Raw genomic sequence first — 27,239 nt, forward strand, 5'->3', positions numbered from 1 at the left:
CTCTGATTCTTATGGGAGCCAAGGATAATGAAGCCATTGTGACATCACTGATGTGATTGGCTCTTAGGCACTGGTGGAATGAGGCATTATGACATCACAATATCTGCTCTGGATACCAGAGACTGTCATTCTGTAGTGTCTGTTTCAACCTCGGTCCTTCTACACCAGCATTCTTCAAAGCAAAGCTTGCGGGTCAGTGGTTGTGGCCATTCATACTCTGATTCTTATGTGAGCCAAGGATAATGAAGCCATTGTGACATCACTGATGTGATTGGCTCTTAGGCACTGGTGGAATGAGGCATTATGACATCACAATATCTGCTCTGGATACCAGAGACTGTCATTCTGTAGTGTCTATTTCAACCTCAGTCCTTCTACACCAGCATTCTTCAAAGAAAAGCTTGAGGGTCAGTGGTTGTGGCCATTCATACTCTGATTCTTATGTGAGCCAAGGATAATGAAGCCATTGTGACATCACTGATGTGATTGGCTCTTAGGCACTGGTGGAATGAGGCATTATGACATCACAATATCTGCTCTGGATACCAGAGACTGTCATTCTGTAGTGTCTATTTCAACCTCAGTCCTTCTACACCAGCATTCTTCAAAGAAAAGCTTGAGGGTCAGTGGTTGTGGCCATTCATACTCTGATTCTTATGGGAGCCAAGGATAATGAAGCCATTGTGACATCACTGATGTGATTGGCTCTTAGGCACTGGTGGAATGAGGCATTATGACATCACATTATCTGCTCTGGATACCAGAGACTGTCATTCTTCAGTGTCTATCTCAACCTCAGTCCTTCTACACCAGCATTCTTCAAAGCAAAGCTTGCGGGTCAGTGGTTGTGGCCATTCATACTCTGATTCTTCCCTCTCTCCTTAAAGAATGACATGGAGATGGTTTCCTGCGGTTATCCATGGGGACGGGGACAGTGATGAATTCTGTCACCGTGTCATTCTCTAGTCTAGGGTGCTCAGAATTTGTATGTCATCGGCATAAATGTATGAGGTAAAGTCAAGAGACTGACCCAGTATGGCTGTTCTTAATTAGAAAGCTGATGTGTCAGTTTACTGGCTTTAACGAGCCAATTAGGAAGCTGATGCAGATGGGTAGTTAAGAACCAGTTAGAAAGCCAATTTGTATCCGTGATTTGGTTGTTACAAAGCAGACTAGGAAGCTGATGCTGCGTCGGTGACATCACAAGGTTTCTGGAAAACAAAAAGAGATTGAAAGTAATCAATCTTTTGATTTTTGCAATTCAGAAAGGGAATAATTCCAAAGAAACAGAGATAACTCTGCAATTTTCCCATGGTTGTGTTTCCCTCCTCTCCAAAATGACAGGCTATAAAAATCAGTTGGCAAATGTGCAATTTCAAAATTATGCAGCAAACTAGCTTTGTTGGCTTTTGCATTGCATTTGCCATAAAAAGAGTGTTTGGAGGGGGGACTATACCATGGCGTGGAGAGTGCTTGCAAAAGAACTGCTCAGAAAGGTAAAGCTGGGGTCAGAGAGGAGGAGAAGAGGTCCCAGTAGTGACAGGCTCGTCTCTTTCGCAGCACACCTGGAATCTCGCCGCGGCACAGTTTGCGATGCACTGCTGTAGAGAGAGCAAGATTCAGGCATGTGGCTAGGGCCCAGATGTTTAGGAGAGACCCTCTCGGCTGTGGTAAGTCAGCTGCTAGTGGAAAGAAGAGTGGGGGAGGGACAGAGCTACCGTTACTTGTAGTTTTCTACCTGTGCAATGTCCTCCAATCACTGGGGGGGAGGGTTGGTGAGCAATGCTTTGTACCTGATGCTAGAGAATGACATGGGGACAAATTTTTCACCATCCTCGCAGGAACTCAATTTCCCCGTGCCATCCCTGCCCCATTTCATTTAATCTTTGCCTTAACTTCACAAGCCTCAAACACTTATGATTTTAAAGCGTCTGAGGCTTGTACGGATGAGGACGGAGCTTAGGCATTGGTGGAATGAGGCATTATGACATCACAAACTGAGCTCTAGAATGTTGCCACTTAGGATTTTAAAGGGTTTGAGGCTTGTGCGGATGAGGACGGAGCTTAGGCATTGGTGGAATGAGGCATTATGACATCACAATCTGGGCTCTAGAATGTTGCTACTTAGGATTTTAAAGGGTTTGAGGCTTGTGCAGATGAGGACGGAGCTTAGGCATTGGTGGAATGAGGCATTATGACATCACAATCTGAGCTCTACAATGTTGCCACTTAGGATTTTAAAGTGTTTGAGGCTTGTGCGGATGAGGACGGAGCTTAGGCATTGGAGGAATGAGGCATTATGACATCACAAACTGAGCTCTAGAATGTTGCCACTTAGGATTTTAAAGTGTTTGAGGATTGTGCGGATGAGGACGGAGCTTAGGCATTGGTGGAATGAGCCATTATGACATCACAAAAAGAGCTCTAGAATGTTGCCACTTAGGATTTTAAAGTGTTTCAGGATTGTGCAGCTGAGGACGGAGCTTAGGCATTGGTGGAATGAGGCATTATGACATCACAGTCTGAGCTCTAGAATGTTGCTACTTAGGATTTTAAAGTGTTTGAGGATTGTGCAGATGAGGACAGAGCTTGCAGGAATGACGAGGGGACAGGAAAAGAACTTGACGGGATGGGAAAATGAGTTCCCATGGGGATGGGAAAAAATTTGTCCCCGTGTCATTTTCTATCTGATGATTTTCCTCAGTCAGACCCACGTGTGACACCGTTTTGTGGGAGTTTGAAGTGTATTTCTGTTATAAAGCAGCAGACTAATAAAAAGTGAATCCTGCCCTCTTTGCAGTAAAGGAGCTTTGCTTGGCACACTATGTTCATTCATTTTACTCCACTGTCATACTAACATGCCTCTTCTCCCCCACCCCCAGCAGAGTGATGTGTTTCTAAATTCGGCTCCCTTTTCCAACAGGATTGCTTACGAGCCTGTCAGGAGCAAATTGAATCCCTCTTGGAGTCCAGTTTGCGTCAAGCGCAACAGCACAGCATCTCTTCGGAAACCAAGACTGTGGAAGAAGAAGCGGACCTCTCCTGCACGCCCACTGACGTGCGAGACGTGAACATTTAAGAGCTCTCCCATGGAGCAGTGTGCTTTGGCAGCAAAAGCGGAGCGAGGGGGTGGGAGAGGTTGCCTGCGCAGGACCAGGCGTCAGGATCTCCTCCAGGACATTTTATACCACAAGGAAAGGTTTTATATCCGTCTCCTGTTTCCTTGTTCTGCCTCCTTCTACTTCTGGCTTAAAAGTAAAATGTTTCCCCCCTTCCCACCACGCCTCCCTCCCCTTAAACACACAAAAACTGTCTTTAAAAAAACAACAACAAAAGGAGGATAACAGCATTTGCATGGCCCCCTCAGCGGTTTGTGCTACGAAAATTAAGGATTTTATAAAGTAATAATCAATTAGATTTTATATTAAGTGTCCATGTCTGTACATTGTAAGACTAGATGTTAACACGAGAACTGTGTCTCCAGGGGAGGCTCCGTTCTGGGTTCCTACTCTGTAAAGTAAAACCATTTTTAAAGTAGAAGAGGGTGTTTAGATAGTCAAACACATCTTTTTATTTTGTTTTTCTTAAAAAAAAAAAAAAAAAAAAAAAGCATAGCTTTAATGCAGTCTAGGCTTCCTTGTATCTCGCTTGCTTTGGCATTTAGTCACTTTAAAAAATTATCTCTGCATTTTTATTTCTTCGGTTTTCTCCTCTTCACCTTATAAATGGTTTAATATAACCTATATGTTAGTATGTTTTAGTCTACATCATTATAATATGTTAATCTTTTGTGCCTGTGGATTAGCCTGTCCCGGTTTATAGGGAGCCAGCTGAGCGTTACCTGAAGAAGCGTCCGATGCGCTACCATTCATTTTCCTTGGTGTGATACTCTGCTATTAAGAGATTCAACATAGTGAACATAATATATTATATTTTTATAGTTTTTCATATTTTTGTAGTCGCCTGTGTTTTAATATGCTGGCTTGACCCGACCGAGTCTGGGCCCAGGTTCCTGTTCAGGCTTAATCCATGGCTAATTTTGGCTCTCTGTGTTCTTAAACCATTCCATTTCCAAAGCACTTTCAGCCCAGTAGATATAGCGACAATGTTCTGTGTTTGTTTGGGTTTTTTTTATTTTAATATGTGGGAAATATTATCACATGAATAAATTTTTTTTTTTAAAAATGGAATGGTTGGAAATATAGGAGCACCTGTGTGCAAAACTTAGAATTGCAAAGCAAGTGCGTATAAAGTTGAGGTGTAAGAAGTCGGGCATATTTTGTCGAAGGTTGTGTTTTTTAAGTGAAAGATTGCAGCCACGCATTGCCAGGGTATACCTTCAGATTCTGTACACGAGTCCACGTTAGGAGATCCGTTTTCACGCCAGCTAACAGGGCCTTAAAAGGTTCAACGACGGATCGCCTAGTTTAAGGATTCTCTCTAGTTGTTTGGCAACGGAAGCTTTTTGAACACTAAAAACAAAAAAAAAATATTATATAATTTATAGTTTAGGCAAAAACAGAAGTATTTATTACAGGAGGTTTTAACAAGGCCAGTATAAATTGTAAAAGACTAAACAACAATCCTTGAAATTGCAGTTCCAACAAACGAGAGACTTTTAACAGACACGATTGGAGAGAACATATTAAAAAAAAAAAGTCTCATCGTTTAAAAAGATTCCAGGTGAATTAGTGTTCCTTGAAACCTGTTCACCTTCTAGGTGTAGCTCCCAGTTGTTTTAGTTAGCTACGAATAGAGACTTTGCACAGCTTGGCTATGTATCTGGAACTTATTTTGTTGTTAAATTTTTGAAAGTAGTTTGAAGTGAGAGCTGGACATAACCCTGAAGTTTAGTAGGTGAGGAGAACGTGATGGCAAATCTTGGAAATTAGTAAGTGTGGAACTGCCATTATGGTATTTGATTGTAAAATTTATTAAGAAAAAGAGACAGAGAGAGAGAGAGAGAGAGGGGAAATGGGGTGTTTATACTCCAAATTTATTGAGCTGCTACAGATAAATTCCCAGCATGATTCTGAAAAATAAATTAAAACCATGCTTTTCTGTATCTTTGTTCATTTTGTGCTGCTATTCTGTGGATCAGTTATTTTTCGTTTATACATTTTGACAAGTACTGCCATGTTATAGATTTTTAATTTTCTCATAGAAAATTATATTATTGTCATTTTTTGTAGGTTTGTTTATGTGATTGATTTTCTTTTTTTTTTTTTTTTTTTACTTACTGTGATTTACTGCTCTATTCCAAAAAAAAAACAAAAACCACAACAACAAACACCACGGTTTCACGTTTCATAATACCTCATACAATAGATTTCACCCTTCTAGTCCAGGTTCTGTGTTCTGCCAGTGGCTTATTCAATTTCACTGCAAACTGAAATGTATCAAAAGGGTTTTTTTTTTCTTTTTTGTTTTTGTTTGTATGTTAGGTTATTGTTTTGTGGGTCTCACAATTAGCAACGAGGTTGCATTAATTTAATAATAGATACAACTTAAGGCCAACATTTCAGAAGATGATGTAAATGTTCTTCTTCTCTCCCTTCTTGCTGTATTGCGATTCTAAAGCTGGATCCACTTGTCTGGGCTGGAATTTATCAGCCCAGGGACTTCTTAAAAGCTGATAGTCACCTGGATTTATATGAAATGTGTTATTTTAAATATCCTGTCAAACACAGGGTGAATTCTTGTGCGATCGCAGGATTTCTTTCTGGATCTGTTGTGTGTTAATCTGTTATGAATTCAATATATATATATATTTTTTGTTAACTAAAGCATAATGCTATTTTTTTTTTTTTAAGACCCGTAGGTCTTGTAATCAAGCCAGCTAACAGAATTGTGTGCTAAAAGAAAAAATAATCTAGCCTTGTATGCTGCTAAAACCAAAACAGAATTAGAATTAATTTTGAGGGCAAGCGTGGTTAAAATCCTACACAGTGTATTAACAGTAAAAGCAGTGCAGTGATACCCGTCACAGGACCTAGGAGGACCGGATCGATTGGATTCCGTCCACTTCTTCAGGAACATTTTACTGCTTACCTCAAAACTCCTCTGTGTCCGGCGTCTCTGTTTCTCTGAACCAAATGTAAGAGATGAGTTTAGCAATTTGTGTTCTGTCCATTCTGCAAGGTGTGATTTTTATTTTATTTTTTATTTTTTTTAAATATTGTATTTACTAAAAGGCCAAAGGCTGGTAAGCGGTTCAGGTGGCAACAGAGATGCTTTTATTTGTCGCATTTATTTACAAATTGTAACAATCTCTAGTAAACATGAAATTCACATTTGTATTTTTTTGGTGGTGTTATTGAAATTACTGGTCTGAAATGCACATGTTCACAAGCAGACCCGTAACAGGCACATCTTCAGCAAAAACAAAGGAAAATCCCTTAAAGTTTAGAAATAAACATTTGTAAAAACCCAGCTGATGGTGTTCTTTGTGGGTTTCTTTTTTTGAATTGTGTGCATGTTTTACAGTGGTGTCCCGCAAACTTTCTCGAGCCGCAGCACACTAGAGGGAGTGGCCGTGGCTCGAGGCGCCTGAAAGTGCGTAGATATCACCGTGATGACATCACACACATGTCGATGTCTGCGTGTGTGTGAAGGCCCTCCAGGTGGGCCCTGAGATGCCAGTGGGGGGGGGGGGGGGTGCCAGAAGGGAAGAGGGCCAGAGAGAAGGATAGGTGCTGGAGCCCACTGATTGCCCACAGGACGTGCCTCTCGCCGTGAGAAGCACGTTCTGTAGGCAGTCAATTGGAGCCGGCGCTTCTCCTCCTCCCCAGTGTACTGTGGCACACCTGAAATCTCAGGAGGCATACTAGTATGCCTTGGCACCCAGTTTGAGATACACTGTTTTACAGTGTACTGGCAATAAAAATCTCAAAAGCGGAGAAAATTCCAAAGAATGGATGACGGTCATGATATTTTTGGTGTGGCAACGTAGAGTTGCTGTGACTCAGCCACATGAATTCCAAGGGGGCCGCAGCCGTTGTTAAAACGTGTTGCCTGGAACTCGTTTTGCAACCCCCTCCCCCCTCCCAAGCTGTTCCAGGACTTCTGGATGCATGCACTGCTTCTGGCACACCTTGGTGCCTATCTTTGCTCCCAAATCTCTCCAGCAGTTTCTTTTCATCCACTTCCCCATCTAGTCCAGGCACCTACATGCCTCCCTAAAGTGTTTGTTCCCTAAAGTGTTCAGCCAGTAGGCTCCAGTTCTGGCCATGTCTAGATCTATTCCAATCTGGACTTGTCTTTTGTGAGGAAAATAGCACACACGATTTTTAGGAATGTGTGCTTCTTTGAAAAGATATTTCCCACGTTGTTTCATTGTTTAGGTCCAAAATGACAGGGTTAAAAAAAAAAAAAATTGCATGTGTGTCATTAATAGTGTGTAAATAACAGGAAAATACCTGAAATTTAGGAGGGGGAGTTGTCATTAATAGTGTGTACTTTTTGCAAAGAATGCATACTTTTCCAATAGTGTGTAAATAGATGAACCATTAGTGGTAAAGCGTGAGCACTCTGAAAAGTGCACACACTTTTTCTGAGTATGTATACTAGACTCTCAGTTAACCGGCACCTATGGGGATTGATCGATTCTGGATAAATGTAGTTTCTGGTTGCTTGAGAGTTACTATAAAAAATAGGCCCATACTATGCCATTCCATAAACTGTTCCAACCTACTGGACATGGGGTAGGCAAAGCGTGTGGCATGCCAAGTTTACACTTAAATTTCTACCAGAAATTGATTTTATTTTCATTTAAAGTATTACAGTATTTCTTTGATATTTTTTTTTTTGTTCTGGTTGCTTGAATTCCGGTTAACAGATGTCTGCTGTACACCGTTAACAATATTGCTCCTTTATAATCTGCTACAAGCCAAAAAGTTCAGTATGGATCATAACAAAAGGTCTAGGAATTACAAAACACATTTTCCATTTACTCAGATTAATATGATTCCAAAAATCTCTTGAACAAAAATGTTTCCAATAACTTTCCAAGGGGTCTTTTTACTATGCTGTGGTAAAACGTGGCCTTAGCTAAATTAGTGTGACCATATGGCTCCAGAAAAAAGGGGACGGATTGAGACATCCGGGTTTTACTTCCATTGAAAGCAATGGAAGTAAGGAGAACAGATTGAGACATCTTGGTTGCTTTCAATGGAAGTAAAACCCGGATGTCTCAGTCCGTCCCCTTTTTTCTGGAGCCATATGGTCACACTATACCCCTAAGTGGGTTTTATAGGAGCCGGAAAATGGCTGATTTTCCAAAATAATGGTTATGCCCTAATGTTGTTAAAGCCTCTGCTATAAACTTCTCTTCCACGACACTGCAGCAGCCTTCAGTTCCAGGATTAAACCATTCCCCAGAGGCTAATCCAGTTTGACTTCATTAGCATTATAAAAATGAATTAAAACAGGGGGAGGGGAGTGAAATGCACCAGTTTGATATGAGATTTCATTATTGTGCAGGAAGTGTTAGGGTCAGAGGTTAATGAATCTGAAGTGGTTTCCTGTCAAGGTTGTTCTCATCATAAAGCAATCTATTTGGAGAGGAAGAAAGCCAAACCATGCCATCACAGTGAACACAAATTAATAATTAGGGATTTTAAAAAGATGACTTTTTACAAATATAAATGGGGAGGTTTAGGGGTCCTTTTACTAAGGCACGCTAGTGCATCTTAGCTTGTGCTAAATGCTAATGCGTACCAATGCGTCCATTATATCCTACTAGTATTTTAGCCCGTTACATTAACGGATGCTGTCTGTCTTTCTTCCCCCCCCCCCCACTTCCCTGTGCAGCAGCCACAGCAGCATTCCCTCCCTCTCCATGTCCCTGTGCAGCAGCATTTCCCCCACCCTACTTCCCTGTACAGCAGCATTTCGATCCCCCCCCCACTTCCCTGTGCAGCAGCCACAGCAGCAGCATTCCCTCCCCCCACACCACTTCCCTGTGCAGCAGTATCATTTCCCTTACCCCCCCTTCCCGCTGTCCCGACAAATCTGCCGATTCCAGCAGCATTTGTAGAATTGCAGCTACGTGAAAGGTGATACACTGACAAAAGAGCCCCGATAAATTGCATGCAGGGGCAAGTGCACGCAGGATGACTCCTCAGGCCCATCCCAAGGGACGGGGGCGGAAGGAGTGTCAGCAAATCAGGGCCTTCGTGTTAGGGTAAGGTTTATATCACGATTAGGGTTCCCATGATATAAAGCTTACCCTAACACTAGATAGCAAGTGAATTTTTAACCCCCCCCCATCTCAAAAAAGAGAGTTACTTTGTAACCCTCAAAAAGACAAAAAAGTATCCACTGCTGCAAATGTCAGGGCACTTTTGTCGGAGGGCAATTGTCCTGCACTCATATGACGGGTCGCCGTGAAAGGTAGACGCTGAAAATGTAAACTAGGGTTTTAAAGGCCTATGTTTCCGGAACCTACCTTTCACAAAAATTGCATCTGTAGAGACGCCTAAAGCCACTTCCTTCAGTGGCCATAGGTGCTGCAAAATGCCTCTTTAGTCAGGACAACGGTGCTGTTTTTGTGCTTCCATTTATTTATTTTTTTAATCTTTTTCAAACTTGCAATAAGTGTGACAGTAAGTTAAAACATTTTAATATTAAATATATCACTTTTTAAAAAAATTCTTTATTCATTTTAAAACATACAACAAGTGTACAAGATACTCATCTATTATAAATTCAATAAAACACTTGACAATCTTTCCTATATCATCTGGAACAAAAATATAACTTCCCTCCCTCCCACCCTTCCTAAAGTAATTAAAATAAAAAATATTATGTATAAAATTAAATTAAATATATCACTTAATATTCAGCAATAATACAAATCATTTAACTTTAACTCCCTCCCTTCCCACCCTTTCATAACAAATATTTTTATATGATATACTAAAAATGATCCCTCCCCCACCCTGAATATTGAACTTATAAATTTAATGCGCTTCCATTTTTAACAGCATTTTAATTAGCGGTCGATTACTGCGCCAACTGTATCAATTATAGAAGTTCCCCTAATAGGTAAACTGCTTTAGTTGTACCATAAAAAAACAGTGCATCAGACACATGACTCCTAATTAATATTCATTAGGTGAAACATCATGATGGAGAATTTAAATGAAATTGCTACTTTACCTGGGGTTTCTAGCAGACATCACAGGGCAGCCGAGTTGAACTCTCTATGTCAAGCACTCTTAGGTCTGCTGATCCTCCTTTGTGACTGAATATATAGAATCCGGGGTGACCGTATCCTTAGGCAAACAGAGGAAGAGTCAGCCATCAAGCATACCCACACATGGTATGAAATACTTAGACTGCCTAACTCTGATCCAAATCTGGCTAAATCAAAGTTCTCTTGTAAGATACAAACTAAACTAAACTAAGCTAAAACTTAACTTTGTTACTTTTTTAAGTATTTTTTTTTAGTTACTGTTAACCGAGTCGAGCTCCTTTCTGGCTGAAGACCCAGTATACAATCACAAAATATTAATGTGGCTAGTTTCCAAAGTGTTTGGCAAATAAAACAGTTTTTAAAGATTTACGAAAAAGTTGAAAAGGACCAGGACCCCCTTAAAATAAGAGGAAGTTCGTTCCATAGTTGAGAAAATTTGAAAACCAAGGATTGACTGAAATTCTTGACTCCTTTGATGAAGGGAGAGTTTGAAAAAGGAAAAAAGCACAAGCCTAAGTCTAGTTTGCCCGACGGGCTCGTGTAACACCGAGCTGGCCCGTGATGGGCTCCCGACGGCAATGGTTGGGAGGGAAGAGGGGCAAAGGAGAAGTGAGGGGGCAGGAGTGGAAGAGCGTTTCCGGCCACGAGTAAAAAGTGTAAGGATTGGGGAACTCGGGGCGGGCCTATATAGAAAGCAGAGCTGCCGAGGTTCACGTCTCTTCCTGTCCTCGGCGGTGGGTTTTCCCGCCCTTCCTCCTTTAGGGGGGTGGGATGGTTCCCGGGCAGGGAGCTCAGGAGTCGCAGGTGGGGTCCTAGCTACCGAAAGCCGGGGCTCATCCAGAGATGAGCGACATGAGGGCAGCTGGTTCGGAACCGAGTACTAGGTGGGCTGGTGACCTAGTCGAAGGGGCAGGGCGGCACCTGCCACCCCCCCCCAGACCCTTTCTGACAGGGGTGGGATCACGGGACCCAAAAACTGTTTATATGATATTGGGGTCCTTTTACTAAGGTGTGCTAGCTGTTTTAGTGCCCGCTAAATATTACCACGTGCTAAACGCTAACACGTCCACAGACTATAATGGACACGTTAGCATTTAGCGTGCACGCCTAAGTAAAAGGAGCCCATTGATTGGTAGCTGGATAGTTGTGTCTAATTCCATGTTATTTGTTGTAATAATAAAGAGCTGCGACTCAGTTTGCCAAATATGTTCTGTGATTTATTTAGGGTATAGTAGGGGGGGGGGGGTGTGAAGACCGTGGGGCCTTTTCAGATCCAGTTGTTAAGGATTGCTTCTAGAGAAAAAACATAAATCCTTTTTAACTCCTGAAGATTGATTCAGCACAATCAAAAGGGGTGAATATACTCATGTTAGCACATGCCATCAGTTGAATATACTCATATTATATATATTGATTATAGGGCTCATTCTCAAAAAAGAAAAAGGGACAGATGGACATTTAGCTCACTCAACCTTCCAATTTGTTTTATTTGAAACATATTTTGTAGATATCTATGCTGGTTGTTTGAATCTGAAGGGGACATGCTAGAGGTGCGGTTTGGCCTGAACTAAGGGCGGGCTTAAGTTTTGGATTTAATTTTTTCAGCAATAAAACATTTTAGAAAATGTCCAGGGCACAGTTTGGACATTTGGAGCTAGACTTGTTTTAACAATGAATAAGTGCTAGAAAGATACCCAAATTGACCAGTTGACCACTGGAGGGATGAAGGCTCCCCCCAGTGGTCAATGACCCCCCTTCCACCCCCAATGAAGCGAATGAAACAGTAAATACCTGCCTGCATGATAGTTCTAGATGTTATGGCCAATCCTAGTGGGTGCTGTCGTGAATTTGTGAGCCTTCCAAAACCCACCCTAATTCCACTTTACCTACATATAGGTGACACCTGCAGGCATAAGGGCTATTGGTGGGTTGTACAGTTGGGTCCAATAGGTTTTGGAGGGCTCACCACACAATATAAGCGAGTTCTGGTGAGACTTTTTATGTGACGTTCACTGCAGTGCTTCCTAGGGTGTCATACTGCTCTGCTGGGATGTCTGATGCCCCTCCTACATCCCAATGCTTGTGTGTGTGTGTTTTAAATGATTCAAAAAGACAGATGCACTGAGGACAAGCACATCTGAGAATCAAAAATATTTTTTTCTGTTTTGAAAATGGGCCTGTTTGCTACTTGATTTTGGTGTCTCTTCTACAAAATGTCTAAACTTAGATTTGGATGTCATATTGAAAATGCCCTTCCACATCAGTGCAAACCAAAAAATATAATGTTTCTATTCCAAATACAGGACAAAAGTCTATGCCAATTACCCTCAGTTGATTAAAGGAATAATCGCTGCTTTGGTCCTATGAATGTATTCCTTTGGAAAGGAAAGGAAACATGCAAGGAAATGAATGTTTTGTTTAATTTCAAGAAGAAGAAAAAAAATACACAAAGAAATTCATCATTTTAAAATGTGGAAGGTCCGTTGTCCAGACCCACTCCTTTTTTGCTTCTGTTTGCCTGCGTGGGTCTGTATCCTGCTGGACTCTTTGTGGTTCTTTAATTGTGGGTTTTTAGCATGCACAATTTGAAACTAGATAAACAATTGCTAAGACCATTACCATTGATCAAGAACGGGCAGTAAAACCCAAATCTGAAGTTTGGGGGTTTTACAGGATTTTTAAAAATGACCTAACCTTAGTCTATATCATGAGGTGAAGAGACATATGGATGTGACTCTGTACAGCACTGCATATGACTGGCAGTGCTCTAGTAGTAGTAGTAGAAATAACAATCCAGAACTGTTAAAGGTCTAATTTTTCTTTACATGGAAACAGATGTAGGGCTCCTTTTACTAAGCGGTGCTAGAGGTTTCTACCGCGGTCAGGAGAGGTAAATATTCCGACACTCATAGAATACCCTGCTAGCCCACGGTAGAAACCTCGACCATGAGTTTGTAAAAGCCAGCATTAAGTTTTTAAAACATGCTGCTGCTGCTTAAAACATATTTATTTTACACCTCAGATATGTAGATTTAAGAATTATCCACCTTTCCATAGAGAATTCCCAGGCATCTTCCAAAATAAATCTGATTCACATTTGTTCTCTGCTTGACACCAAAGTAGCAATCATTCAATTTGCTATGAATATTTTTGGAAGGGACAGTAAATTGAATAGGAATAAGGGAAAAAGAAAAGGGTCTTTGCAATTATCTTGTAAAGAATGCAGGTTAAAGAACAATATAGACATTTGTTTTGAAACCACTGTTCATGGTGCCTGGTGAAGACTGTGTGACACAGAATACAGTGTTTTGTTATCCTAGGAATGTCTTTGATCAAGAGTTTATGCAAGAAGGGAAGAAAAAAAAGGCCTGAAACCCTAATCCGTTCCCACAGTGCACTGAACGTGCTGGACAAACACGGCACAATAGCTGCAAAGCTTGTGGCTAGAACAACGAGGGCAGCTAAAAATTAAAGGCCTGCGGGACCACAACTCCTACAGACCCTGCAGCCTTCAGCATTCCCCCCCCCCCTCTTCTCAGGAAGCCCAAGATTAACATTCTGATTAGAAACAGTGAGGGGGCAAAGATATCGAACATTTCCTGCCCAAGACCTGAATATATTTTCTGACGGCAGTTACTGAAGAAGTTTGAGTGTTTCTAAGCAATTTGCAATCCTCTTCCTCGTGGGTAATTACCAATTGTGAATATTTTGACAAAGATAGGCACGATGAGATGTTGTCCACATTGTACTGTAACTTATTGATGTTTTCAAAATACCCAATTTACTGCTAAAAAGGTGATATGTAGGGAAAGCAGAGGTGCTGCCTTGAAAAACATTTGGGGCCATACGAGACTAAAGTGCAAATTTTCCAGAAAACAGATGCATTATCATTAGGGATGGATGACTGTCACTTGTGGCAAAATGTCACTGGTTGGCAATAGTTCCACACACTTTATCACCCTAATTCTATATATGTGCAAATACTGGATTTGCACGTGCAATTTAATTGATAAAGTTTCAAATTTATTACCATTTTTGATAAAACACCCATCATGAATTCTAAGCGTTTTATAGTAACAAACGGGAAATACAAACGAAAGACTAATAAAACAGGACACAATTGACATATGATAGAACAGGAGGTAAGAGAGGAGAACTACAATATTTAAAAGAAAAGCAAACGATAAAGAGGAAAAACAAGATCAGGAAAGGAATCGACATAATAGAGCAGGAAAAACAATTATTTACAATGTCCAATGTGACATGGACAAGAGGACATGGACTGAGGCTAAGGGGGGCCAAGTCCAGGACAAATATCACGCAACGAGTAGTGGACACCTGGAATGCTCTCCCAGTAGAGGTTATTGCGGAATCCACCGTTCTAGGATTTAAAAGCAAACTAGATGCACATCTCCTTACGAGAGGCATAGAGGGATATGGGGGACTAAAATTATGCCAGGTGTACACCTGGCTGGGCCTCCGGATGTGCGGATCACCGGACTTGATGGACTGAAGGTCTGATCCGGAGATGGCAGTTCTTATGTTCTTACTGTTGGACCATAAGCATTAAAAAGACTGGATTAGTTTTCATAAGCATCTCAAGGAGCTAACTAGCATTGATAATTGGGCACTAATTAATTATCAGTACTAATTTTTTTATTTAGTAGCAATTTCATCCTTTTCACAAGAATTACACATAACTTTATTCTTCTATACCACCATAACTGGATGATTTCTAGGCGGTTTACACTGAAGAAAATTGAGCAATCAGCGAAATATAAGAGTTTAAAAAGTACAAAATATTTCATTAAAAGTATAATACAAACTTTTACTTAAAATACAATTCTTTAATGATAATAATTCACTTTAGGAAATGAATCTATCAAACAACGTTGTCCTAATTACATTCCGACAGATACATTTGCCCAGCCAAGACTGCTGTTTACCTGCTTGAAACTAGAGGTCTGCACAGGAATGGGTCCCACGGGAATCCCCCCTAACCCACGGGACTCCCAAGGGGACCCCCATCTGGCCCACGGGACTCCCACGGGGATGGAAGGCTTTGGAAGCAGGGTTCGTCCATATAATATAATGGACACGTCAGCCTTAGTAAAAGAGGGGGTTTATAAGTTAATTACCTGAACAGAAAACAAAAAAAGGTTCCACCAAAGAGATTCCACAAGGAAAACAGCAAAAGAAACTGTGGAATTGATGATCATGTCAGAAGTAATTGCTGTTTTTTATGGGGACGGGCAGAGATGGAGGTAATTCCTTGCGGGGACGGGTGGGGACGGAGAGGATCCTGGTGGGGACGGAGAGGATCCTGGCGGGGACAAGCGGGGATGGGTGGGATTTCTGTCCCCATGCAACTCTCTACTTGAAATGCAAGAATCTATCTCATGTGGCTCAGGAAAAATATAATAAGGAAAACATATTAAAAAATAGAATAAATTCCACATATATCTTCATTAGATCACCATCAAAAGGGGATAGGCCGAGAAAAGGTGAAGAGAACCACTCATTACAAGAAAAATGAAAGAAAATGGTCTAACAGCAAATGTCCCATCCTAAATAGCTAAACATCCTAGAAACTACTTTCTTCATATCCAGAAAGACTCGTAATTGTTCAGGTAAAAAAAATATATATACAGTAAAACCTTGGATATCAAGTAACTTGGTTTGCAAGTGTTTTGGAAGACAAGCAAAACATTTGATTAAATTTTAACTTGATATACAAACAATGTCTTGAAATACAAGTACATACAGTAAATACACATCACCAATGAGCCGACAGTTCTCTCTCTCTGACGCTGCGGGAGTGTAGTGACTGTTCTAAATGAGAGATGTCTTGCAATACAAGTACATACTGTATTTTGTATTAAAGTTTTTGGGTTGTGGAACGAATCATCTGAGTTTCCATTATTTCCTTTGATATACGAGTGCTTTGGATTACAAGCATGCTTCTGGAACAAATTATGCTCGCAAACCAAGGTTTTACTCTATATACTTCACTCCAAGATATTTAACCATGCACTTGCGCAGATAGGCCAATCAAAATGAGACTCCAAGAGTCATAGCTAAAAATAATTTCTTTCTTTCCTGTGTTTGTCTTATCACATCTGGAATAAGAACATAAGCAGTGCCTCTGCCGGGTCAGACCAGAGGTCCATCCCGCCCAGCAGTCCGCCCCCGCGGTGGCCCAACAGGTCATGACCTGCCTTAATCACCAGAAGGGGCCCCCTAGGTTTCTCATCGAAGTCCTATCTTCCCATCAATGTCCTAACCCTCCGGCCTTGCACCTGCACGACCTGGTGAGCTGTCTATACTTATGCAACACCCCAGCACCTCCCTCAGTACCCCACGATCCCCTTTTCCCTCAGGAATCTGTCCAATCCCTGTTTGAATCCCTGTACTGTACTCTGCCGGATCACTTCCTCCGGGAGCGCATTCCATCCAAATCTTTTCCCCAAAGAATAATAATTGGGAATTATGGTAATATGGTCTTAATACTGCGTTAATATCTTGCTCAAAAACAAATGAAGCAAGTACAGTTGCCCTTTCAGATGTTTCAGATAAAGAAGATTCAAGTACTCCTGTAACATTCAAAGCCCTATCTTCTGTCTCTGGAATATCTCCCATGTTTTTCTTTACTGGAATATAATAAACTTGATTCACAAGCAGAATATTTTCAGGGGAAAATCTCACTGAGATATTTCTTAAAAGATTCCACGGGAGTTAAGTCTGTTAAGCGCAAAACCTACCATAGTTTAGTAAAAGAGGCCCTCAGGCCAGTCACTGCTGCAAGAATCCTCAGCTAGAGGTCAAATGCCAGGGCTTTTTTCTGGAACTCTGCCACCAAACTAACCCAAGACCAGGCAGATAAACTTTCTTCTATAGGTGCCCTTAAAAAGACAGCTCCAGTTTATGGAAATGACACTGATTAGATCTGCAGTCTTGCCTTTAATATAAGTTCTCTTGATTTACAAAGACAAGAGATTTCAATTTTGTATCATCTATCTAGAGCAGGGATGTCAAAGTCCCTCCTCGAGGGCCGCAATCCAGTCGGGTTTTCAGGATTTCCCCAATGAATATGCATGAGATCTATTAGCATACAATGAAAGCAGTGCATGCAAATAGATCTCATGCATATTCATTGCGGAAATCCTGAAAACCCGACTGGATTGCAGCCCTCGAGGAGGGACTTTGACACCCCTGATCTAGAGAATGACAATATTTTGGCATAAATGTGGATTGAAGCTATTCACATATACTTAAAATGTCAGAATCCACAGAAAGGATGATGTGTTTAAAGCTGGGCTAGAGAGAGGAGATAAGGTCCAGCAAAAGTATTCTGATTACATAAACCACTTCTTCCCAACCGTGTCCACAGTATCCCCCCAATCACCAAATAAAACAATGAATAAAAATAATACAAAATAAATTTTAAAAAATAGAGCCTCTTATGGCCTAATTAATTAAGCTCTTTGCCCCTAGACATAGAACAAGAGAAAAGTCTCGGTGGATCAGACACTTGAGATGATTTTAGGCCGAAGGAGAACCTCATCAGGCAACACCAAACTACTATTTCTTTGTGGTTGAATGGGTCCAGTCTTCTGGACTTCTCTTCATCCATTCGGCTCAAAATGCAAGTTCAGAGCCTTTGTTACAGAATCCAAAATCCAGTTGAACAGAAAGCAGCGAGCACAGCTGTAAATCATACACAGACACAAATTCAGCACCAAAAGCATTAACTTCCCAGTTAGCATACTCATGAGAAAACACCCGAGTTTTTCTCATTTTTATATTCATGTGCTACACGTGTTCATGTGGAAAAACCTGCCTTTAGAAACTATGCAGAAATACATATCATGTGGACAACATGTACTGAGCTGTAATACTGCACATTAAACAATGACATATAATTCTGAAATGGTGATCAAGACAACCCACTGGCATTGGGGGGATTAAGTGACTTGCCCAGGGTCACAAGGGGCAGCATGGGTTTGAACCCACAACCTCAGGGTGCTGAGGCTGTAGCTTTAACCACTGCGCCAGGATTATCAGAGCCGATGAAAGAGCAGTGTCATTGAATGTTGATAGACTCAACAAATTTAAAGAATTCTATCAATGTTTATATACAACTGAAACACTGCTAGATGCTAATTTCTAGCTTCACTATCCCTTCTGAGTTTGTCTGCTGAAGATCACAATATGCTTGATCAACATATTACAGTTTTTGAAATCAACAAAACTATTAATAGCATGGTGAAAAACAAATCTCCTGGTCCTGATAGCATAATGGTGGAATTCTATAAAGCCCTCCAGAAATCTTTAAATATGATTTTGCAACAATTTTATAATCATCTAGTTGAACATGGATCTCCACCAGGTACGTTCACAGAAGCCACAATAATTGTTAGACCTAAGCCTGGTAAGGATTCACAACATGTACAAAATTATAGACTTTTGTTTTGATGTGGATGCAAAATTACTGCAACACCACTGCAATCTGTTCTACTGAAAATAATAGAAACAGATCAGGCTGGCTTCATGAATGGTCGATACTCCACTAACAACACTCGGGGAGAGTATGGCGCTGTAGTTAAAGCTACAGCCTCGGCACCCTGAGCTTGTGGGTTCTTGTGACCCTAGGCAAGTCTATTACAATTCATGGTGGAACCCTGTGTGCTTAACTGCCAAATATTGCAGAAAAACACAACTGTGTCAACTCTTAAAACGTGGAACCCAATTAGATCCTATTGTGATTTCTGACTGTGACATTCAAATTCAAATAGATATTAAGATACTAATATTCATATTATATTAATATTATATAGGTGTAGTATTCCTCTAAGTAAATTTCAGATTTACATTTAATATGCTACATGTATATACAGTCACGTTGCAGAAATTTGTGCTGGTTCTTTGGTATTTAACCTGATGTGTTTATATTTCCACAACTGTTGTATCAGGTTGCATTTTCTCTACATCTTATTGTAATTTTGATACAAAATTCAATAAAGAAATTGAACTAAAAAAAACAAACTTCACAGTAAAATCCGACATGGCCCTAAATATAACGATTTGCAAAACATGAGTCATTCTCAAAACTCGTGCATGCAAATGAGGTTCATGGAGAGTCGCTATATTTGCATGTGATGAGTCACTGGTGATAGCGATTGGCACACGCGAATACATTTTAAAAAAAACACAGAAAGGACAGCAGGAGGAATGCCCACTCCCTCCTGCTGCCATTTCCCATCCCCCAACAACCAGCCCACTCCCTCCTGCCTCCAGTAATGGCCCCCCCTACACACACCACCGGCAGGAGGGATGCCCACTCCCCCGACACACCTGTACCTTTCAGTCCATAGCTGGCCAGAGGTATTCCTAATCCCTTCAGCTGGCAGGCCTTCCCCTCCTTAGTGTATCCTGGGATGTGCCAGGAAGGGGCCTTATGTGCCTGGGCCAATCAGAGCCTTAGGCCTCTCCCCAGCACATTTTGAAGAGGTGGGCCTGCCGGTCAGAGGGAGTAGGCATCCCTCCGTCCGGCCAAGGACTGAAAGGTATGGGGTGTCGGGGGCATCCCTCCTGCCGGAGGTGTCAGGGCAAAATTTTCTGGCAGGTCTGAACTGTCAAGCTTTACTTTTCTGTCAATGCCTGAGCCAATCAGCGCTCAGGAACTGACCAGAAAGTAAGGCTAAGAGAGCTCAGACCTGCCAGAAAATTTTGCCTTCGAATATAGGACAGTGAGGTTAGGGAATTACCTGGCAATAATAGAGTGCTCATTTAAATATTAATGACCTCCTTGTAATACATTTGCATGGAAGAGTCGGAGTCTGCCAGGAAGCTCGGAAAAGACCACGGTGAGCCCTTTTGAGAACTGGCCGGTAGAATACTTCCATGCTAAACCGTCTGGAACTGGTTTAGTGACCATCATTAAAGGCACAGGGTTTTTTGAGAATCTTCCCGTGTCCTGTCTGGTGGGTGTCAAAATATTTCATTATTTTGACATCAAAGGTCTTACGTTCCTTTTTTTTTACTTTTAGTATTCTCATCATAAAATCACTGCTGCAAAGTGCAGTTCCACAGAAGTGATATCCTGGTTGGCATTGTGATCTTTAATATAATGTCTGTCTTTAGAGAAAAGAATGTTGCAATCCAAAGAGTTGCCACTAGGTGGCATGCTTACATAGGTGAAACTTTGCTTGTAAAAACCATCATTAATATGCAACCGGACAAGACACAAACAATGACAGAAACCTGCAAGATTTGGTCTACCTGGTTGCATGGGACTATTTGGGAAAAAGGATGGTATTTTATTTATTTATTTTGAAACAACAATATATCTACTAATAATAATAATTTCTATAGCACTATTAAACACAGCGCTGTAAACAAAAATTTAAAAGAGACAGTCCTTGCTCAAAAGAGCTTATAGACTAGACAAGAAAGTGTATCAATACACTGTGCTCAGTTGGGGGAATTACAGAGGGAAGGATAAGGCAGATATTGGTGCTTAGAAGGAGGGTTGGAGTTTGGAATGTAAAGCAGCTTCAAAGAAGTGGGCTTTGAGTCTGGATTTGAATCTACAGCTCCCCAGGCTGCAAAAGCCAGTAAACCAGTAACACAGTCTCATGTGATGACACATCAAAAACATTTCATTTTATCTCTGAGACTTTCTGTATTGAATCACAGCATGTTATTACCAACCTGTTTAAATTTGCCTCGTATTTTATCCAAGTCCTCGTGAAGTTTACTGTAAGTGGGATCTTCATAAGGGAAATCCTGAATCATTCCTAGCAATGAATCTAGGACCTTTAACTTTTTACTACAAAAGGATGAAAAGTAAAAGTTACTCTGCAGAAGAGTACTGTAATATGTAATACACATTAAAAATGTGGTATCTGCGGCAAAAATCCTGCATCACAGAAAACAGGCAGAAACGGCTTTTATACTGTGCTTGTTATTTTCGGTCGAGGCCTTTATTACAAGTTTTGTGTATTCATTCACCATACATTTAGGACCAAATTCTATAAACGGCGTCTCAATTGTAGGCAGCAGTAGGACACCTACTGCTGTCTAACCAGCCAATCGGGATGCACGTTTTCTAAAAAAAAACAAAAAACCCCAACAACCCGAGGCAGGTGGCCTACACTGCAGGCGTCTGTTGCGGGTGCAGAAAGGCGGACCTTGATAGGAGGGACTTTAGGCACCTGGGCCAACCAGAGTCTTATACCTCCTTCCCAGTGCATTCTAGGATGCAGTGGGAGTGGCCTAAGACTCTGACTGGCCAGATACCTAAAGCCACTCCCAATCAGGATGCAGTTTTTGGTTTTTTTTTTTAAATCGATGGGGTGAAGGAGTTGTTTGTGCGTGTATGGAGACTTCTAGGCACGCGTACCGATGGCCTAGGCATGATTTATGCCTAAAGTGGCCTTAGGTGTCTGTAGGCGTGCCTAGAAGTCTCCATACATGCACAAACGACTCCTACTTTGTAGATGGCCTTCACTCCATCGATTTTTTTATGTTCAAAACAATTTTTATTGATGAAAAGAGAGATCATAGAGATACATAGAATAAAGAACAACCATAATACAATAAAACAAAAATCATCAAAAGTGACATACCACAGTGAATCCACGAACTCCATCATCAAAATTTTCCAAATACAGGATATTAAATCTATAACCGAACTCCCCACACCCCCCTTTATGTTCAAACAATTTTATTTTCACCATCGATTTTTTTTTTAAAACCTGGTCTCCTACCGCTCACACTCAGGACACTGTTTTTAGAATCAGGCTCTTATTGTACATATTTATTAGCTATGATATAATATTTCATTGACATATGTTGCATGCCACTTTGATAAGGGTTTAGAGCACATGGGCTACAAATGCAAATAAAAATAAAAACTTACAAGAATTTCTTTTTATACAGAGTAGTAGGAAGCTGCACCTAAAACAAATTGAACAAAGCAAAATAACAGCACGACATCTGGAAATAAAATCCTACCTGTGTTTTTCATCTGCACAGTTCTGAAGTAAACTTCTCCAAACAGAACAAAAGCCATAGTAGCACCCGATCTTGTATATAAAGAAAAAGTCAACTGATTAAATGGCTTTATTTTTTTTCACAGTTTCTAGTCAATTTATATACATAAAAGTAAACAATATCACTGTGCTGTGTTATAAATTGAAAATACTGTATAAATAAAGAAAAAAAGAAAACAATTGCTTAGGTTTATTAACTTTGTCATCCACAGGTTAACAACAAAACTGTAAAAATTAGGGTTTTGCAGGTTTTCAAAAGGGACTAGCAGTTCTCCATGATGGAATGGGCCACTGTAATATGTGGCCCCAAAACTGACTGATTAGAGTGTTCAATAATTGGTGGCCTCTGGATGTCCAGTATATCTTTGCTGCTGGTCATCACTTGCAGAATTCTACACTTTGCTGGTCTTTTATACCATCTTACAAACATCAGGACACAACCTGTAACTTGAGAAGTTGAAACCAAACAGGCCAAAAACAAGACTCAACATCCTTCTTATTCTTTGCTTTATGATGCGAAAGTCATTCTGCTAAATGTAAACAAGGGCAAACCCACTATTTTATATGGAAAGAACCACTTCAGGAGACTTGTTTTTCTTTTTACCTCTGATCCAACCTTGGCTCCATGCAGGGCTCCATAGCGCTTGCCCTCAGTGATGCCAGCATGGGTTCCTTCAGCAAATCCTTCCTGATACCCTTCACCATGAAATCTACAAGGGCAAGATGCAGATGCTGATCAGCTTCAGTATCAAGGGGAAACAAAAGCACCGAGCCCACAGAAGTCAATGGCTCACCAAGAAAAGAGACACACTGGGATATGAGGTCAAGGGATCATTAAGACAGGGCATTCTTTTACAAGAAATCAGGAAGCTAAAAGTCAGTCAGAAACAGGGATCGGCCGGATAGGAGTGGAGTTGGTGAAGGACAGAGGATTTTGAGGATAAACATTTATTTCTATGAGGTTTACAAACTGCACATATACGGTTGAATGTAATACACTAATTTCCTAAAAATCTTGTAAACAAATACAGCTAGGAGCAAGAGGTCGCTGTTAGAGAATTCAACTTTTTTATCCCACATTGCAGCTTGAAACGACAGAAGACATTGATGAGATTTTTTTATATTGACAACCTTTGACTGAAGGAAAGGTAAATACAGCATGCATGCATCGAGAGTGCTTTGAATTTACAAATGTGAATGAATCCAAAAGATAATTAGGTGCAAGGTCGAACAATACCTTATAACAAATGCAACCAAACTGAAATTTCACATGAGCCTTGACTGGCAACCAATGCAATTCTTTGAAAAAAGGGGTGGCATGATCAAACTTTTTCAGATTAAAGATCAATTGAATGGCAGCATTCTGAATAATGTGCAATCTACATAGATTTTTTAGGTAACCATCTAGACATGAGAGTTTTCAGGGTCAGAACCTGGGGGAGTGGTGGTTCTTTACAGCAGTGAATCTCTACCCAGTCTTGAGAGAAATCTAGTCATACTCAGGTTTCGGGATGCCCACATTGAATATATGTGATATATGAGTATACTTGCATACAATTAAGGTAGTGCATAGAAATCTCTCTCATGCACATTCCTTGTGGATATTCTGAAAACCAGACTGATTGGATGTGTCTTGAGAACATCTGAGTATGAATTTTCTGGAGGACAAAGGCTCTTGTGGGCAGGAGATAAAGAGGGAAGAGACACAGGGGAAAGAGTGTTCTCTGAGATAGACATTTAAATCACTAAGAGCTCTCCAGGGCAAGGCTCAGGTATGCAAATGCAATTTGAAAGAGGGCATCTCAGGATTGGAGTGGGCAAGGAGAGGAAGAGCATTAAAGGACAAGCAGGAGGTTATAGCACATCTGATAACCATCAGGCAGACTAAGGGGTCACCTAGAGAGATAGCTTCAAAGGAAGGGGAAGGAAAAGAGATTGCTGAAGTCAAAACACTAGATTCTGATAGCTACACAAATTCCAAGAACCATGTATGTTCTTCTATTTGCTGGGAGAGCGGTTTTCAAGTAGCCCCTTTACTGAGAAAAATAATTTTTAGTTACTCACATTTTGTATGTATACACAAGGCAAAGTTTAACAATGAAAAGGAATAATGTTAGGAAATTCTTTTTCACAGAAAGGTTGTTCGATACCTGGAATACCCTCCCAAAAGAGGTGGTGGAGATGAAAACAGTGACGGAATTCAAAAAAGCTTGTGATGAACACAGAGGATCTCTAATTAGAAAATGAATGGCACTAATGGCCGATACTGGACAGACTTGCACGGTCTGTGTCCTATATACAGCAGTTCGGTTTAGGATGGGCTGGGCAGGGCTTCGACAGGAACTTCAGTGATTTGGAACACGAGGAAGGTGCTGGGCAGACTTTTAAAGTCTGTATCCTGCAAATGGTAAGATGGTTCCGACAGGTTGGAGTGAGCTGTGATGGCAACGGAACATAAGGACAGTACTGGGCAGACTTCTATGGTCTATAGCCCAGAAATATTAAAGAAAGACAATTTAATCATTAATTTATAATGCATGTAACTATTGGGCAGGCTGGATGGACTGTTCAGATCTTTATCTGCCATCATTTATTACACAGGCAGTCCCCGAGTTACAGACACCCGACTTAAGTACGACTCGCGCAGTCGTGGTTTCATTTGATTTCACTGCACAGTATTTCCAGTGGCACAGACTCCTACACTTCTCCTGCAGCAGATCCACCTTAAGAACAGTGTGTGGTTTTGCATGCTGTATCTTAGTGGAAAAAAAGGGAGAATGAAAAAAATGAAGAAGCACAAAAAAGTAGAAAAAAAAGAAAGAAAGAAATTATGATTACAATTAGAATTATAGGTACAGTAATGGTATCGATGAAGACTTACGCAGTCGGAAGTTTGTCATCTCCAACGGCATTCTGCTTAAGATCCGTACAAAAATTCTAATCACTAAACTATAGTAAATCTAAGCTCATGTGCTAAAATCTTAGTTCTTGCACTGTCTAAGATTCAGTGTGTGAAATGTTGTACAGCTTGCACTTTATATAATAAGGATTGAGTGAAATTGTGCTGAGCCAAGTAGCTGTGATATATTGAAGCATTTGTACCTTAGAGGGAACACCGGTAGGGTCAGTTGGCCCTTTTGTCAGCTGAGAGCAAAGGGAAGCAACAAGAATCTGAAAATCTACAAGTTCTGAGTTACGTACAATCCAGCTTTAAAAACGTAACTCGTTCTTAACCCGGGGACTACGCAGAGTCCCAGCCTCAGCCCATCATGACAGTCGAGTTTAATGATTAAAGACTGGCGCGGGAGGGGGGGGGGGACGGATAGGAAAGTTAAAGAGGGAGGGGGGGGCGCTCCGGAGTTTCCCCCACCTCGCGTCCGCCATCACGATGGCGTCCAGCAAATCCTCTTCCCGAGGACTCGCCGCCATGGCAACCGGATGCACAGCGCCCTGGGCGTCCCGGCCGCAGTCCCCTCTGGCGTCCGACTCCTGCGACCGGCCTTCTGATAGGCGGGTCGCTCTGGTGACGTCAAAAAGGGGCGCGAAGCGGAAGCGGAAGGGTGGCTGACAGGAGCGCCGGCCTTCTCGGTTTTCTGCCGCCCCGGTGTCTGTTTTTGTTCGAAGCAGCGTCTGCAGGAGAGGAGGGTGGGGAGAGCGCAGGGGGGGTCTTTAGGGACTTGCTTCGCTCTACCACATCCGGGAGGGTTAATAATAATCATAAAAAGGTAGATATTGCTAAGAACATTTGCAGAGACTACTTTGGTAGTTGGGTTTTCTTATTAAAGGTAATAATTAGACATTTTTTAAAAATTATAAAGTATATTTATATATATGTATATAACAAATAAATATAGTGAATTGAATAATTTAAAGTATATATTATAATATTAAAAATAATTATAGAGTGCTCAGTGTAATATCTTATTCAAAACCAACAGGTTAATAGAATGAAGATGTATTTAACATTGCATCATTGCACTCACCTACCTACCAACCCTAAACATTTAGTTAAATTTAAGTTATTTAAGCAAATTTGTAGTGGTGAAGATATATAGATGAATACTTAGCTGAATATAATTGATGGAAAACATAACAATCTCCACTGTCAAATATATCGTTTCAAGATGATCAAAAGTGTCCTTGAGATCTGCTCGTCGATACTGGGAGTCGTGCAATGAAGTACTTCTTATATAGTTGGTTTAGAACTGATAGCATAAAATGAGTGAGTCCCCAAATTCACCGTTAAAAGCTTATCAAATTCAACATGTAGCTAGAACTCCTTAACGTGAAAACAATCCAACATTTCCTCAACACCGATCGTGTTTCACTTTAATTTGCATCATCAGGAGGAAATAACTAAAAATAAAAATAAACAAAACATTAAAAATATAACAGTTCTCAAAAATCAAAAATATTCAAAAAATATAGCTTCTAAACTAAAGAATAAATTACCTTCGGACCTCACAATGGAGAGATTACGCCGACAGAAGATTTCAACAGAAAAATCGAATCAACGTGTGACGTATGACGTCTAAACGTATCAATGTATATAAAGACCGTCAAAGGATCACATGATAAGTGATGTCTTGATGATATATTGTTATATATAATTGAAAAATTATCTAGTGGTCCATTCTATTTCTTTGCTAAGACCATTAGGAATTACTGTATTCCAAGTATAAATTAAACGTTGTTCGTGATAAAGAAGAGTATGAGAGATATCACCCTGTCTGTTAAATTGAAAATGCCTAATTACACAAAATTTGAGATCATCAAGAGAATGGTCAGCTGAATGCCAATGGTCAGTTAAAGGAGCTTCTGATTTGTTGGTACGAATACTGCTCAGATGTTCTGCTATTCTCAATTTAATAGCTCTTTTGGTTTGACCTATGTACATCTTGTTACAAGGACAGAAAATCCCATATATTACTTGAGAGGTGTTACAATCCGAATGACCCCGTAAATAATACATATTGTTCGTATTA

At 40.7% G+C, this 27,239-nt stretch overlaps 2 protein-coding genes across 4 annotated transcripts in view; one reads left to right on the plus strand and one right to left on the minus strand.

The window, feature by feature from the left end:
- The window catches only part of CCND1 (cyclin D1), a 29,652-nt gene extending 23,220 nt beyond the window's left edge, over positions 1 to 6,432 (plus strand). Inside the window, exon 5 of the mRNA XM_033928069.1 lies at positions 2,924 to 6,432. Coding sequence (XP_033783960.1) covers positions 2,924 to 3,079 — 156 coding nt within the window. The 3' untranslated portion in view covers positions 3,080 to 6,432. The remainder of the gene's footprint in view (positions 1 to 2,923) is intronic.
- Positions 905 to 26,100, minus strand: LTO1 (LTO1 maturation factor of ABCE1). Of its 3 annotated transcripts, XR_004537569.1 has the most exons (6): positions 25,625 to 26,100; positions 22,859 to 22,964; positions 22,217 to 22,287; positions 20,912 to 21,029; positions 10,162 to 10,277; positions 905 to 1,211 (listed from the first exon to the last, which is right to left on the minus strand). XR_004537569.1 is itself a non-coding variant. In XM_033928073.1 (5 exons), exons 1-5 carry the CDS (start codon positions 25,681 to 25,683, stop codon positions 10,221 to 10,223), a joined length of 411 nt encoding a protein of 136 aa, XP_033783964.1. In that variant the 5' UTR covers positions 25,684 to 26,099; the 3' UTR covers positions 9,937 to 10,220. The 3 variants fall into 3 exon arrangements, 2 of the variants coding, with proteins under 2 accessions (XP_033783964.1, XP_033783963.1); XM_033928073.1 differs by lacking the exon at positions 905 to 1,211 and having other exon boundaries at positions 9,937 to 10,277; positions 25,625 to 26,099; XM_033928072.1 differs by lacking the exons at positions 905 to 1,211; positions 10,162 to 10,277 and adding an exon at positions 17,348 to 17,905 and having other exon boundaries at positions 25,625 to 26,074.
- Positions 26,101 to 27,239: the final 1,139 nt, after the last annotated feature.

The sequence above is a fragment of the Geotrypetes seraphini genome, chromosome 19 (genome assembly GCF_902459505.1).
Source record: "Geotrypetes seraphini chromosome 19, aGeoSer1.1, whole genome shotgun sequence".
Lineage (NCBI taxonomy): Eukaryota > Metazoa > Chordata > Amphibia > Gymnophiona > Dermophiidae > Geotrypetes > Geotrypetes seraphini.

Bases quoted from the DNA above. Each gene is read 5' to 3' on its own strand.
- LTO1 (XM_033928072.1), bottom strand. From the start codon at position 25,683: ATGGCGGCGAGTCCTCGGGAAGAGGATTTGCTGGACGCCATCGTGATG. The intron at 22,288-22,858 runs GTAAAAAGAAAA...TTTATATACAAG, and splicing joins GAGCCAAGGTTGGATCAGAG to ATCGGGTGCTACTATGGCTT. The intron at 21,030-22,216 runs GTAGGATTTTAT...ATCCTTTTGTAG, and splicing joins TGTGCAGATGAAAAACACAG to TAAAAAGTTAAAGGTCCTAG.